Source organism: Diabrotica undecimpunctata, chromosome 5 (genome assembly GCF_040954645.1).
Source record: "Diabrotica undecimpunctata isolate CICGRU chromosome 5, icDiaUnde3, whole genome shotgun sequence".
Classification (NCBI taxonomy): Eukaryota; Metazoa; Arthropoda; class Insecta; order Coleoptera; family Chrysomelidae; genus Diabrotica; species Diabrotica undecimpunctata.
Genome location: NC_092807.1, coordinates 67270212 through 67285504, shown reverse-complemented (window position 1 = coordinate 67285504; position 15293 = coordinate 67270212). Strand labels below are relative to the sequence as shown.

At 36.1% G+C, this 15293-nt stretch overlaps 1 protein-coding gene across 5 annotated transcripts in view; it reads left to right on the top strand.

The window, feature by feature from the left end:
* Positions 1-15293, top strand: part of Tao (Serine/threonine-protein kinase Tao) — a 468452-nt gene that overhangs the window by 141225 nt on the left and 311934 nt on the right. For all 5 annotated transcript variants that reach the window (XM_072532044.1, XM_072532043.1, XM_072532046.1 and 2 more), the window contains exons 3-4: positions 3443-3658; positions 3713-3839. In XM_072532044.1, coding sequence (XP_072388145.1) covers positions 3443-3658; positions 3713-3839 — 343 coding nt within the window. The remainder of the gene's footprint in view (positions 1-3442; positions 3659-3712; positions 3840-15293) is intronic.

Below are 15293 nucleotides of genomic sequence, written 5' to 3'. Positions count from 1 at the left end.
AACTCTTTTCATTTCATTGATCTTCTGAAAAACTTTTCTATTTCGCCCTCAGACATACTAGTCAGTTTTGACATTGTCTCTTTATTCACCAACATTCCCATCGATGAAACCATTTCCATCTTGGACTCTAAACATCAAATTCCCCAAGACACATTATCTCTTATAAAACACTGCATGTCTAATACATATTTCACGTTCCAAAATCGTTTCTATCGTCAAATCAAAGGTGCCCCAATGGGATCGCCCCTCTCTCCCGTAATAGCAGATATATACATGGAACATTTCGAAACAGTAGCCTTGTCCTCGTCAAATCTCAAACCCACCTGCTGGTTACGGTACGTTGATGACACCTTTGTCATTTGGCCCCATGGTAAAGACACATTAGATCTCTTCCTCTCCCACCTGAATGGAATACATCCCAGCATTCAATTCACGATGGAAGTTGAGTCTGAAGCGTCTTTGCCATTCCTTGATGTTCTTATTCGGAAAAATCCACCTCACAGTTTTTCCTATTCCGTGTACCGGAAACCCACTCATACAAACCGCTATCTCAATGCCCAGTCACATCATCACCCCGCCCAACTTAATTCAGTCATCAACACTCTTATTTCCCGTTCCATAAGACTTAGCGACAACAATCACAGGTCATCCGAAATCAATTCAATAAGACAAACACTCCTACAAAACGGCTACCACAAAACCCAAATCAATAGAAGCATTCAAAAACTTCTAAACCCCATTCCATCCAAAAAAGAAACCTTGCCGCCGGATCAACCCAAAATCTTTCTACCTTTTATTAAAGGTGTCACTGACAAGATCAGTAGAACTCTTATCCCTCTTAATATCAAAACCATCTTCACCACTAACTCCAAATTGTCCAATCTCGTTAGATCCGTAAAAGACCAAATCCCCAATGAAGACCATGGTGTCTACGAGATAGCTTGTTCCAGTTGCCCACGTACATACGTAGGACAGACAAACCGACGAATCCATAACCGTATTTACGAACATTCTCTATCAGTCAAACATTCCGATACCACTTCAGCCCTAGCCCAACATCATATTCAGACAGGCCACAAAATAGATTTCGAAAAAGCAAAAACCATCGCTCCCATCCGCTCATTAAAAGCGAGAATCATTCGTGAAGCTATCGAAATCGAAAAACGGCCTCACAGCTTGAACACGCGCGATGACGCGAAACGATTGCCGGCAACATGGCGACCCCTTCTTCAGCGACCTCCCGCCCACACCGCTCAGGCCACGTCAGTTCAGACCACGTCAGCGCATACCGTTCCCGCGCATACAGCGAGTATAAAAGCAGCCACACAGGGTAAGACCGGTTGTCACTCGACACTGGGGAGTAGGCAGATTGAGACCTCAGTGCCGAGAGACAGTTCTTGCAATATAGAACACGATACTGGTACGTCTCGAGTGAGGGGAGTAGGCAGATTGAGACCCCGAACTCGAACCGAACCGTATCCCTCTTGATAATGGCTCCAAAATGGGTGCCGAAACGTCGAGTTTTAAATTCTCAACGCGGTTCTTCCCGAGAACTCAGTAATTTTCATATATATATATATATATATATATATATATATATATATATATATATATATATATATATATATATATATATATATATATATAATGAGTAAGTTCAAAAGAACTAAATCTTTTGGTCACGAGGATATCGGTCAAAGGAGAAATAATAAAAGGAAATCACAGTTCCATTCCTATATTTGAAGACGTTTCGCTGATTGTATTTACAAGCTTCATCAGTTTAATCTAAAACAATACAATGGTGGTAGGTAAGAATATAAAACATGGAAAAAGAACTTACGAATGGTGAATGAAGAATGATAAGATGTAAAACAAACACACCATTCTCCTGGTAACCGTGGTCAAAATATTAAAATGGTGGCGTTAAAATAGTAGCTAAATGTTCATATGTAGTAGCATTCATGTATAACAACGAGAAAAAATTTTACTTTAAAAGTGAAAGAAATGAATAAAAACTACTACGAAGCACTATAAAAACCCGTCACATTGCACGTAAAAAAACTTTTAACAGTCAAATGTAGAGATAAAAACAAAAAATTGACAAAACACACCGGCACAGAGCTGTTGTTATAACAAAGTTAACATTTAAAAAAGATTTTATACTTCACTTTAGGGCGCATCTCAAAATTAAAGAGTTCTAACCGGAAAACGAATGTCAAGTTACCGGCATTTACGTTGAAAGTAGTTGTGTGTCATGTCATGGTTGTGTGTTGAGACAACTTATTGGAGTGTGAGACGAGCAGGCGCAATACACAAGAGCGCAAACCAACAACGCAGAGGACGCTGAAGGAAATAAAATTTTTTGAGTGGGAATGTCTACAAAACCAAAATGTAGTGAAGAACGGTTGAAGTCTGAAATTTATTATGGCGATTTAGTCCAGGAAGGAGAATATAGATTGTAAAATAAGCAAAGGTTTAAATAAATTAGGAATGAATCAGTATAAATGTATAAAGGTTGGATAAATAAGGAAGTACTAATGGGGAATAAAAAGAAGGTTAATAGGTAGCTGGAATGTGATGATAAATGATTAAAGGAAACAGAGATGAGACAGTCTTTTTATTTGCATGTGTACTAAGGCTGTACACATTGAGTTAGTGTCAGACTTACCACTGATGCGTTTTTAGCGAGTTTCAAAAGATTTATTAGTAAAAGAGGAAGACCTTCTAATATTTACTCTGATAATGGTTCAAATTATATAGGCGCAAACAAGGAAGTAAATGCTGTTTATGAGTTTTTAGAAAATTCATCTGACTCCATTTCTCAAAGTCTATTACATGAAAAAATAAAATGGCATTTTATACCTGCAAATTCTCCTACGTTGGGGGGTTTATGAGAAGCGGGAATAAAAAGTATTAAGTCTCATTTAAAAAGAGTAATTGGTTGTCGGTTAAACTTTTAAAAACTGTAAACATGAAAGAATTGTATAATGTAATGTTTATAAAATAAAGTGCTTATTGAAAATGGCAAATTGTCAAAACATTTAAGCAATAGTTAAGTAGTTTTATTTACAACAGACCGACAAACCCAGGAAATAAAAAAGTTTATATATATATATATATATATATATATATATATATATATATATATATATATATATATATATATATATATATTGATGATATAATTTTTCACTGTTTACATTAGTAAAAATATATGTCTGAATGCAATAAGTGTCACATCTAAACGTACCCTAAAATAACAGACGAAAGATTATTATGCAAACAGTATTAAATAGTTAGTTTTATGATTTTGTCTTGAAACCATCAACAAATTCACAACCTTGTATCTATGTTTATGATTTTTTTGCAAAAACCCAAAAATCCCTAAGAATAACATAAGTTCATGCTAAAATATTTATTTTCATATATACCATTTTTTTAGATTTTTAAAGCAGTTAAACCACCCTAATACAATTGAATATAAGGGATGTTACCTTAGAGACAACACGGCATGGCTGGTAATGGAATACTGTCTCGGATCTGCATCTGATATAATTGAAGTGCATAAGAGACCACTGAAAGAAGACGAAATTTCAGCTATTTGTGACGGAGTTCTGCACGGACTTAGTTACTTACATGAATTAGGAAGAATCCATCGGTAAGTTACAAAAACTGACGTAATTAGATGATTAATAATAGCGCTGTTTTGTAGTGATGTAAAAGCTGGAAATATATTACTAACAGAAAACGGAACGGTAAAGTTAGCGGATTTTGGTAGTGCTTCAATTAAATGTCCAGCGAATTCCTTTGTAGGTACTCCATATTGGATGGCACCAGAGGTAAGTTTTCTTATATAATTACTTCAGTGTTGAGCTAATCAATAAACAATTCGGGCAATGCGTTTATAATGTTCATTATAAATCTAGCTTTACATATTTAAAAAATGTTGGGAGATTAATAACAAAAAAACTTATAAAAATGTAACTGAAACTTCTAATTTAATTGATTAATATTGATACTAATTTATACAATTATGAAAATATCCATAAGGATTGCAAAATTATTCGAAACCTTTTTAAGAATGAAAAATTAATATTAAATCTATTGGTGATGCGGGGACATAGGATAAAGGAACGAGTAATAGCGAAAAGGTGATGAAGATATATTAATAGAATAGTGGTCTATGTTTTTTTGTTGGATGTTATGTAAAAGATTAATACTTCCTCTGATGTTGAGAGGATAGTTGTTAAATTTTAAATGATGACCCAAAGCAAAAGTGTTGTCTGTCTTTAAATGTTCTAAACGCTCTTCTTCATCTTGATGTGCCTATCCGTTACGAATGTTGGCGATCATCATGGCAATCTTTATCTTATCTGCAGCAGCGCGGAAAAGCTACAGATGTTGAATTTAACCAGATTCTGAGGTTCTTTAACCAAGATGTTCTTCTTCTTCCTGGACCTCGTTTTCCAAATATTTTTCCTTGCAGGATGGCTTGAAGGAGAGTATTGTAGGGGATGTAAGTTAAATCTTATTAGAATTTCACGTAGAGTAATACAAAAACAAATCACTTAAACTAAACTGTATTGAAGAAATAAAAAAGACACATGTAAAATATTTTGTAAGCGATCAATTTTAAACTAGCGTCCTTATTGTAACGATGTTGTGATGAGACTGTCTTCTGTCCGCAACTACCTGTAGCCCCTCTCGAGGGGTGTTAGATAAAGGTCGGGTAAAATTTGACTGAAAGTATATTATACGGGGTTGCTCGTTTAAAGTTTTAACATTTAAGCCGCCTCCCTTGAACGCCTGTAGGGGTTCAACAAGTAATCGAGTTGAGTTAAAAGTTTGTTTCACCGTTTGTTTCACTGAAGCTTAAGTCACTGATCTGTGGGTAGGACGCACACCTTTGTCACTGGTCGCTTGAAACAACCTCTATTATTTTTAATTGTCACTGCACGAACTATTCCGTCACTACCCGCATGTAATTGAGTCACTCTACCCAGGCACCATCTTAAGGGTTCAGTCCCATCTTCCTTCACCGTCACTAGACTTCCAATTCTAAGAAGACTGTTGAAATGTTTTTTCCACTTAACTCGCTGCTGGAGGGATGAAATGTATTCCTTGGACCACCTAGTCCAATAACCTTTGGAATCTAAGCCTTTGGAATCTGCTAAGGCTGTTTTCCTTGACATCTAAGAAATTCCGTTCAGGTATTGCGGTCAATGTGGATCCAATTAAAAAGTGTGCAGGAGTAAGAGGAAGTAAGTCGGAAGGGTCGATAGACATTGGTGAGCGTGGTCGTGAGTTTAGGCAAGCTTCAATTTGACATAAAACAGTGGAAAATTCTTCATATGAAATAATTGTATTGCCAATGACACGCTTTAGGTGAAATTTGACAGATTTTACTCCCGCCTCCCAAACTCCCCCAAAGTGAGGTGATCGTGGCGGAATAAACTGCCAATTGATATGATACCTTCGGTAGTTAAATTGTCCCTAATAATTGAACTAGAGGTGTCAAAAAATTTGACAAGCTCATTTTTTGCGCCAACGAAGGTACTACCATTGTCCGAAAGGATGGAAGCGCATTTTCCGCGTCGAGAAATAAAGCGTTTTAGCGTTGCTAGAAAACTTTCCGTGGTCCTTAAATGTATGGCCTTAGTTGCTAAACAGATTAATAGAGCTATGTAACCCTTGATAGTTTTATAATTTCGGGTGTGTCGATCCTTTAGCAAAAAAGGTCCTGCATAGTCAAGTCCACAGTTGTAAAATGGCCTAGAGGGAACAAGACGTGACGGGGGTAAATTACCCATAAGATAGGTTTCTAATTTAGGAGCCACCCTAGAACAGATAATACAATGGCGAACGATTTTGCGAACCACTTGACGTCTATTAATGGGCAAAAATTTTTCACGAATGGAAGCTAATAGTAATTGAGGACCGCAATGATTTAAGGTAAGATGCTCATTTCGTACAAGAATAGTAGTAAAGTGGTGTTTAGAATCAAGGACAATCGGATGTTTTTTATCGTAACAAAAATCAGAATTATGCAGTCTTCCACCAACGCGGAGTATGTTATCCTTATCGATAAACGGATTGAGGGTAAGTAGTTTACTTTTAGAGTCAACGTTACCATGTCTGTTAAGGTGTGTCAAGTCGTCATAAAATGTTTCATTTTGTACTAGTCGAATTATATATTTTAAAGCATTATCTATTTCATCACAAGAAAGGTTGTCGAAGTTCCTTCGTTTAGGAGAAAATTTACAATTATTTATAAAGCGTAATACATAAGCGATAATGCGCTGTAGTTTTACAAATGAGGATATTTTAGTGATGATGTCTAATTTCTTGTGAACTCTTGCGATAAGGGTTGATGCTGGTCGAAGCTCAGGGAGTTCCAAAGGTTCGAATGTTCTATTAGTCCAATGAGTTTCTGGTTTAGTTAGCCATGATGGGCCATGAAACCACATTTCAGAAGTGATAAGTGATGTGGGAGAAATTCCCCTTGATAGAAGATCTGCGGGATTCTCAAGTGTATTCACGTAAAGCATGTGTGAGATTCGGTCAAAGTTTGAATTTGAGAAACTCTATTTGCCACAAACGTCTTTAACAAACTCGGAGAAGTCTTTATCCATCCTAGAACAATAGTGGAGTCGCACCAGTAAGTGATTTTTTCGAAATCTAATTGCATGTGTTGTTTTACCTTGTCTATCAACTCAGCTAGCAAGTAAGCTCCACAAAGTTCTAGGCGCGGTACCTTGAGGATGTGTTTTAAAGAAGCTACTCTGGTTTTGGAGCAAAGAAGATGACAACGAACATTTTCGAAGTTTTCAGATGAATATAAATGCAAGCACCATATGCAGTGGTGGATGCATCTGAAAAACCGTGTAGTTGAATTGACTTGTAGTTTGTACAAATAACATGCCTAGGAATTTGTAACTGATTAAGTTTAACCAGTTGAGTCTGATATGTAACCCATTTCGTAAAGATATCCATGGGAACGACTTCGTCCCAGGAAATTTTTAATTTCCAGAAATCTTGGAGAATAATTTTAGCTGTTATAGTTACAGCCGAAAGCAAACCTAGTGGATTAAATATTTTCAATATCGTGGAAAGAATAAGTCTCTTTGTAACTTTACACTTTTGCTCTATAGGTTGAGTGAAATGAAAAGTGTCAGATTTTGGATTCCAAAATAAGCCCAAAGTTTTGATAGTATCGTCAGCTCCAATTTACAAGGAAACATTATTTTGATTGTCAAAGTTTAAAATAGGAGCGTTTGACTTCCATTTTCTCAATTGGAAACCATTACGAGACAATAATTCGGAAGTAAGTGATTGAATGCGTTTGATATCTTCTATTGTATAACCACCTGTGTGAAGATCGTCGACATCGAAGTTCCGTAAAATTATAGAAGATATGTCAGGAAAATCGGTTGCATACATATGTGCCACTTCTTGAAGACATCTCGTGGCAAGAAAACTAGCAGAAGCAGTACCGTAAGTTACGGTGTTTAAAGTATAAGTTTCGAGAGAGTTTGTATGATCAGATCGCCATATGATCTTTTGTAAGGAGCGTTCTTCCTCCTTTTTCAGTATTTGTCGATAGATCTTTTCTATATCGGCTGTTAGTACAAAACTATGTTTACGAAAATGTGAGATGATAGTGAAAAGATCATCTTGCAAATTAGGTCCAACCATAAGAATGTCGTTCAGGGAAACACCTGAATCTGTATTGGCAGAACCGTCAAAAACAACACGAATTTCTTTATAGACACAAAACAAGCCCAATAGAATACAAGCGAATCAACAAAATCATTAGAAAAAAGTGCAGGGAGGCGAAAGAAAACTGGATGTCAACAAAATGTCAACTTCAGGAAAAATACGACACCTTTAATATTCATAAAAAAGTAAAAGAAATGACAGGTAGACACAAAAAGAGACAAGCAACAATATTAAAAAATGATAATAACGAAATAATTATGGGTACAGAAGACAAACTAGAGAGATGGAAAGAATACATACAAACTCTTTTTGACGACGATAGACCTTGTTCTCCACCATCCACAGATAATCGAATAAATGAAAAAGGCCCAGAAATAACCAAAGAAGAAGTGATTCATGCAGTAAAATCTCAGAAAGATGGAAAAGCCACCGGTCCAGACAATATCAATGTCCAAATACTTAAACTAATTGCAGATAACGAAAGTAAAAGCCTAGATTTAATAACAGCACTATTCCAATAAGATATATGACACAGGTAAAATACCAACAGACTGGCTAAAATCAACATTCGTAGCGTTACCAAAAAAATCGAATTCCTCACAATGCGATGATTATCGAATATTAAGCTTGATGTCTCATGTCCTTAAAACTTTTCTCAGAATTATCCATACACGAATTTACAAGAAGTGCGAGTTCCAGATGAGTGACACTCAATTCGGATTTCGAAACGGATTGGGAACACGAGAGGCTCTTTTTGCTTTAAATGTGTTAACGCAACGATGCAGAGACATGAATGTAGATGTATATGCATGTTTTATTGACTATCGAAAAGCATTTGACTGCGTTAACCATCAAAAGATGATCGAAATTCTGAGAACAACTGGAGTTGACGAACAAGACTTGCGAATTATCTCAGAACTATACTGGCACCAAACGGCAACAATTGAAATAGAGCACACAACATCCGAAGACATACAAATCCGACGAGGAGTGAGACAGGGTTGCGTCTTATCACCGCTACTCTTTGATTTGTATTCGGAGTCTATATTCAGAGAAGCATTAGACGAGGTCCAAGGCGGAATTAAGATTAACGGAATCAGCATAGACAACATCAGATATGCTGATGATACCGTCTTAATAGCAAGCAACGCACAAGAACTACAAAATATAATAAATGCGGTAGTTCACCACAGCGAAATGTTCGGTTTACATCTAAACGTTTCCAAAACTAAAACTTTAGTATTTTCACAGACACCAATAAACGTACAGGTGTATGCCAAGGGTCAAATAATAGAACAGGTAAATTCCATAAAATATTTGGGAACAAATATCAATAGTCAGTGTAATCCAAAAAAAGAAATCCTATCAAGAATCGAACAAGCAAGGAAAACATTCATGAGCATTAAAACATTTTTTACAAGATCAGACCTTAGTCTACAGCTTAGAATCCGAATGATCAGATGTTACGTTTTTTCTGTCTTACTGTATGGCTTTGAAAGTTGGACAATGGACTCTGAAATAGAAAAAAGAATAGATGCTTTTGAGATGTATATATACAGACGAATGTTGAGGATTCCATGGGTACAAAGAGGTACTAATGTTGAGGTACTTCGTCGCATGTGTAAACAAAAAGAATTACTAAGAATAATCAAAGAGAGGAAAATGCAATACTTGGGTCATGTGCTGAGAGGCGAAAGATATGAATTACTTCAAGTTATACCGGAAGGAAAAGTACAGGGCAAAAGATCAGTAGGAAGACGCCAGAACTCGTGGCTGAAAGACCTGAGGAGATGGTTCGACCGCTCATCCGCAGAGATCTTTCGCGCAGCAGTTTCCAAAACTACAATTGCCATTTGGATCGCCAACCTTCGAAAGGAGACGGCGCAATGAGAAGAAGAAGACACAATGATGAGGAAGAAAGAACTCAGATCCTATGATTTCAAAGGGTGACACGGACATATGGTGTAAGGATAAATATTCATCGATAAATCGAGTGTAATCATCTTTTAATTCAAAATTCGCATTAAGCTTCCTTTCGAGAGAATAAAATCTTTTTGTTGCTGTAGTCTTAGAGTCGCCTAGATTGTCGACGGAAGATTTCAAGGGAAGTGATACTACAAACCTACCAGAAGAACTAAGAGAGGTTGTTTTTAAGAAGTGATCTTCACAAGAAAGTTCTTCGTTGGACAAAACTTTTGTTTTTGGGCATTCTTCAATTTCCCAAAATTTTTGAAGTTGATCTTCAATGCTTAAATTGTTTATGGTCGACAAATGGCATGTAGTTCTGGCTGCAAGGGTATTGTTTGGAAATAATGGACCTGAGATAATCCATCCGAGTTTGGTTTTTTGAAGAGTCGGTTGCCTAGGTGATAATTTTATCTGACCAATACAAATTAAATTCCAGAAGATATCTGCACCGATAAGAAGATCAATAGGAGATGAAATATTGAAGTCTGGATCGGCCAGAGTAATATTAGAAGGGATATTAAGTGTTTTCTTATCGAATGTGATAGAAGGTAAATTTCCTACAATTTCCGGAAGTACTAAGCAAGAAATTACTTGAGAAAAGTTTAAAGTTTTGGATTTAAATTTTACTGATGTTCTATAGCTTACAATAGAATTTGTTTGGTTTATACCAGAAATAGAAAAATGTGTTTTGGTTGTAGGCAACCTTACAAGATTTAATAGGCGCTGGGAAATGAAATTACTTTCCGAGCCGTTATCTAGAAGCGCACGAGTCTCGTATTCGTTACCTGAGATGTCAAAGACTTTTATTTTTACAGTTGACAGCAAAGTAGTAGAGTTGTGCTCAAACGAAATATTACGTGCTGTCAGTGCATTAGAGCTTTCTGATGTACCTGGACTTGAGCAAGGTAAACTGCTGCTGGTTTGATTACTGGTTTCAATAAGCTTTTGTGAGTTACCTTGAAAGTGTAAAAGTGTGTGGTGTATTTTCCCACATTTACGACACCCGGAAGATTTGCATTCCTTAGTGAAATAACCACTACGCAGACAATTTATGCAAAGTCGTAAGCGTTTTGCTTCATTATGTCTTAATGACGTTTCTAATTTGAGAAATTCAGGACAAGTGTAAATTAAATGTTTTTGTTTGCATAAAGAACAGTTAGAATTATTAGTTGACAAGAAATTTTTAGACTTGGGATTGCCTGTAGATGGGAATTTCGGACGAGATTTTTCTTCTTGATGATTAATAGATTCCAAGACTCTACATTTGCCTTTTAGAAATTCAGTTAAGTTACTCAAAGTGGTAATGTGATCTTGTCGTCTTTAATTGACAGTTCCCATTCTTTGTGTGTAGCATTGTCTAGTTTTGTGGTGATTAGATATATGATAAGGGCATCCCAAGATGTTGTGTCTAAGTCTAAGGACTCAAGAGAGCGTAAATGTCTTTGGAAACCATCAAGTAAGGTGCGTAGATCATGATGTGAATTTTTTGAAACATTTGGTAAGTTAAATAATTTTTTAATATGATTATTAACATTAACAAGAAGAGATTGGTTTTCGAATCTGTCTTTTAGTAATTCCCATGCAGTTTCATATGTTGCTTCAGAAATGTCCAGGTTACGTATTGTTTCTGCGGCAATACCTTGTAAGGATAATCTTAGATAATGGAATTTCTGAATGTTGGAAAGTTTCGTGTTGGTATGTATGATAGAATTAAATGTATCTCTAAAGAACAACCAATTATCATAATCACCCATAAAGGAAGGCAAGTTGATAGCGGGTAACCTAATGTTAATAGACCTTTGTGAACTGTTTTCGGACGAAATTGTCGAATTTGAAGCTTGAGCAGCTTGATCACGGGGTTTTGAAAGATTGGTGTCAATAAAGTCTCGCACAGCGCTAGTAATATGAAAAAACGACGTGTCGAAAGACGATCTTTCTATACCATGGATAGTATCTGCGTTGGCAGTATAGTCCTCATCAGAGGCCTCAATAAGTGATTGAGCGTTGTCAAAATCATCAAAAAGTTTCTCAATTCTAGCAAGTCTAAGTTGTAAATCTCTACAGTTAATTTGTTCTAAAGGTTTGTTTTTGATAGAATTAAAATACGTACTAAAACGAGTTACAGAACCTTTGATTGAGGAGCGTTTAATTTTTGCTGTAGCGACGTCAGCCATATTGACAATATAATTTTATCTAATATATTCACAAAAATAAAAATGTATGTATGTATAAGCAAAAAAAAATTAAAAGCGAATTATGTAATGTTATGTATATAAAAGTTTTGCGAGTGAATAAAAAACGTTAAAGATAATATTTCAACTTTGTAATAATTTATAAATGAAAATGAATAAATTGAAATAAATTTAAGGACGCTACTATATTCGTGTATTAATGTATAAATGAAAATATTGAAATCTCTAAATGTGGTATAACAGTAAAATACGTGATTTTAAAAATAAATATTTTCCACTGAATTAAATCAAATACAAAATGTACCCTTTTCCGACCATAAGATTAAAATGGGTAATAGGAAATTATTTATGCACTAACCTTGACTTTCACGGAAGATTATACCTGCCTTCTTCCGATACTGTGTGAATGGGACGATGCAAATTCGTCGAAAAAAAAAATACAGCTTCCAATGGAATGTATAGCAAAATATATTTTGATAACTGGTTAATTCGGCTCGAACAAGGACCATTTTTGTAGGGGATGTAAGTTAAATCTTATTAGAATTTCACGTAGAGTAATACAAAAACAAATCACATAAACTAAACTGTATTGAAGAAATAAAAAAGGTACATGTAAAATATTTTGTAAGCGATAAATTTTAAACTAGCGTCCTTATTGTAACGATGTTGTGATGAGACTGTCTTCTGTCCGCAACTACCTGTAGCCCCTCTGGAGGGGTGTTAGATAAAGGTCGGGTAAAATTTGACTGAAAGTATATTATACGGGGTTGCTTGAAAGTTTTAACAAGTATATCTGGATTCATATCGCATAATATGTCCGAAGAACTGTAACTTTCGAGATTTTATGGTGGTCAGTACCAGTCGATTCTTATTCATTCTTCTGAGGACCTCCTCATTTGCGACTCGGTCAGTCCACGGGATCTTAAGCATTCTCCGATATAGCCACATCTCAAATGCTTTCACTTTTCCGCACATATCTTCGTTCAAGGCCCACGATTCAACACCATAAAAAAGGACAGAGAAGACGTAGCATCGCAGCATTCTTACTTTTGTATCAAGAGAGAGGTTGCGACTCTTGAAGAACGCCCCCATCCGATTGAAGGTGGATCTAGCCTTTCCGATGCGTGCTCTAATCTCCTGGTTGTTGGTCCATTCTTCATTTATTATGGTGCCGAGGTAGTTGTAGTGCTCTCACTCTTTCTACAGGGGATTGGTTGACGTAGAGTTGACCTTCTGTTATTCTTTTCTTGCTAATTATCATAAGCTTTGTCTTCTTATCGTTTATATTGAGTCCATATTGTTGACTGTAATACGTGATTTTGTTCATATGAACTTGTAGGTCTTCTAAGTTGTCCGCAAATACTATGGTGTCATCTGCATATCTGATGTTGTTTAGCCGGCAACCATTTAGTAGAATACCTTTATCAGTTTCGTGCAAAGCTTCGATAAATATTCTTTCAGAGTACAGATTGAAGATTAGAGGAGATAAAATACAACCTTGCCTCACTCCACGCATGATTTTCACATAGTCAGTGTGTTCACCTTCAACTCTGAGATTTGCTGTCTGATTCCAGTAGAGACTTCTAATTATTTTCAGATCTTGGTTGTTAATTCCTGTTTCTTTTAGTATTTGCATCATCTTGGCGTGCTGTACTCGATCAAACGCTTTCTCGTAATCAACCAGACATGCGTATACGTCGCAGTTGACGTCTCTACATCTCTGGAATAAGACTTGTACTGAGAACAAAGCCTCTCTAGTACCAACAGCATTTGTGAACCCGAACTGGTTGGGGGAAATTTGACTTTCACATAGCTTGTAGATTCTCTTATGAATTATCTTTAGGAACAATTTTAGGAGATGACTCATGGTATAGTACGGTAATCTTCGCATTTTTTGGCTCCTGGTTTTTTTGGAAGTGCAATAAACTCAGATTTTAGCCATTCTGTTGGTATTTCTCCAGAGTTGTATATGTTGGTAAATATCTTTGCGATTATTGCTATTGATTCGTTGTCCATTAGTTTGAGTAGTTCTGCTTGTATATTATCAGGGCCTGCCGCTTTGCCATCCTTTAACTGTGTAATTGCGGAGTAAACTTCCTGCTGTAATATTCTTGGTCCATCATTTACCTCTTCTTCTAGCTCAAAGGTGTTATCTCTTTGGTCTTCAAATAGTTTTTCTAGATATTCTTTCCATGTTCTTATTTTACTCTGTTTATCCAAGATGATGTTTCCGTCAGAATCAGTTATATTTCCTTTCTGCCTTCGTCTTAGTCCCCCTGTGAGTTCTTTAACTTTCCTATGTACATTGTGACTATCGTACTTTGACTGCAGAGTCTCAATTTCTTCGCATCTTTCCCTGGCTTCTTTTTCTTTCGCTTCTCTGATTTTCGTTCTTATTAATATATTTATGGTTTTATATTTGTCTGGGTCATTTTTGGCTTCTCTTCTCTCGTCCATTAGTTTCAGGATCTCATCTGTCATCCATGATTTTTTCTTCATTAATCTATCTGTCTTTAAGTGTTTATCCTTTACATTTTGCACTATTTCTGTAATATTTTTGATCGTTTGTTCTTCATTCGATTCGTCTCTAATTGCTGTCACTTGCTCGTTTAACGTGGCTTGGACTCTCATCCTCGTATTAAGGTCTAACGCTCTGCTTTGCATTAAATTAAAGTGTAATTACTTATTTTCTGGTATCACTGATAATGGTCTGATATGTCCCAAATTCCCCGCATTCTTTCCTCTCCCCTTTTTACTTTACACCCCAGACTGTCTAAACCCTCTTTCCTATAATTTTTAGATTTCGTAATGTCAGTCCCCTTACAGTTTTCTAAATTCTTCCTTCTTTTGTCTTTCATTTCCTCACGTCCTCTTGCAGTCAACTTTTAACATAATGAAAAAACTTTTCTGTAATCGCAATGTTAATATAACGCTCCGTATAAGAATGCTTTAATGTTGAGGCCTGAACACTGAAACAATCCAACATTAAAATCCTGGAAGCATTCGAAATCAGGTGTTTACTGACGAATTATAAAAATCTCATGGATGGATCGCAAAACAAACGCACAAGTGTTCGAACAACGAACAACTAGGAAAATAATGTGAAGTTTTAAATTCCATAAATCAGGAACTTTGAATATTTGGGGCACACTATGAGAAAAGAAAAATACGAACTTCTAAGGAATATAATTCAGGTCCAAATCAAAATCAGAAGAAGCGTAGGAAGACGTAAAATCTCGTGGCTACGCAATCTCCGTGAGTGGTTTGCAACAATATTATAATAGCCCGAATGATTTCCAATCTCCAACAGGAGCGATACTTGAAGAAGAGGAATATTATAGATCTCTTGAGCAGTCACTTTGATCTACACTGTACAATTAGATCTATCTTTAGTGCCGTTTAGGTACATCAGTG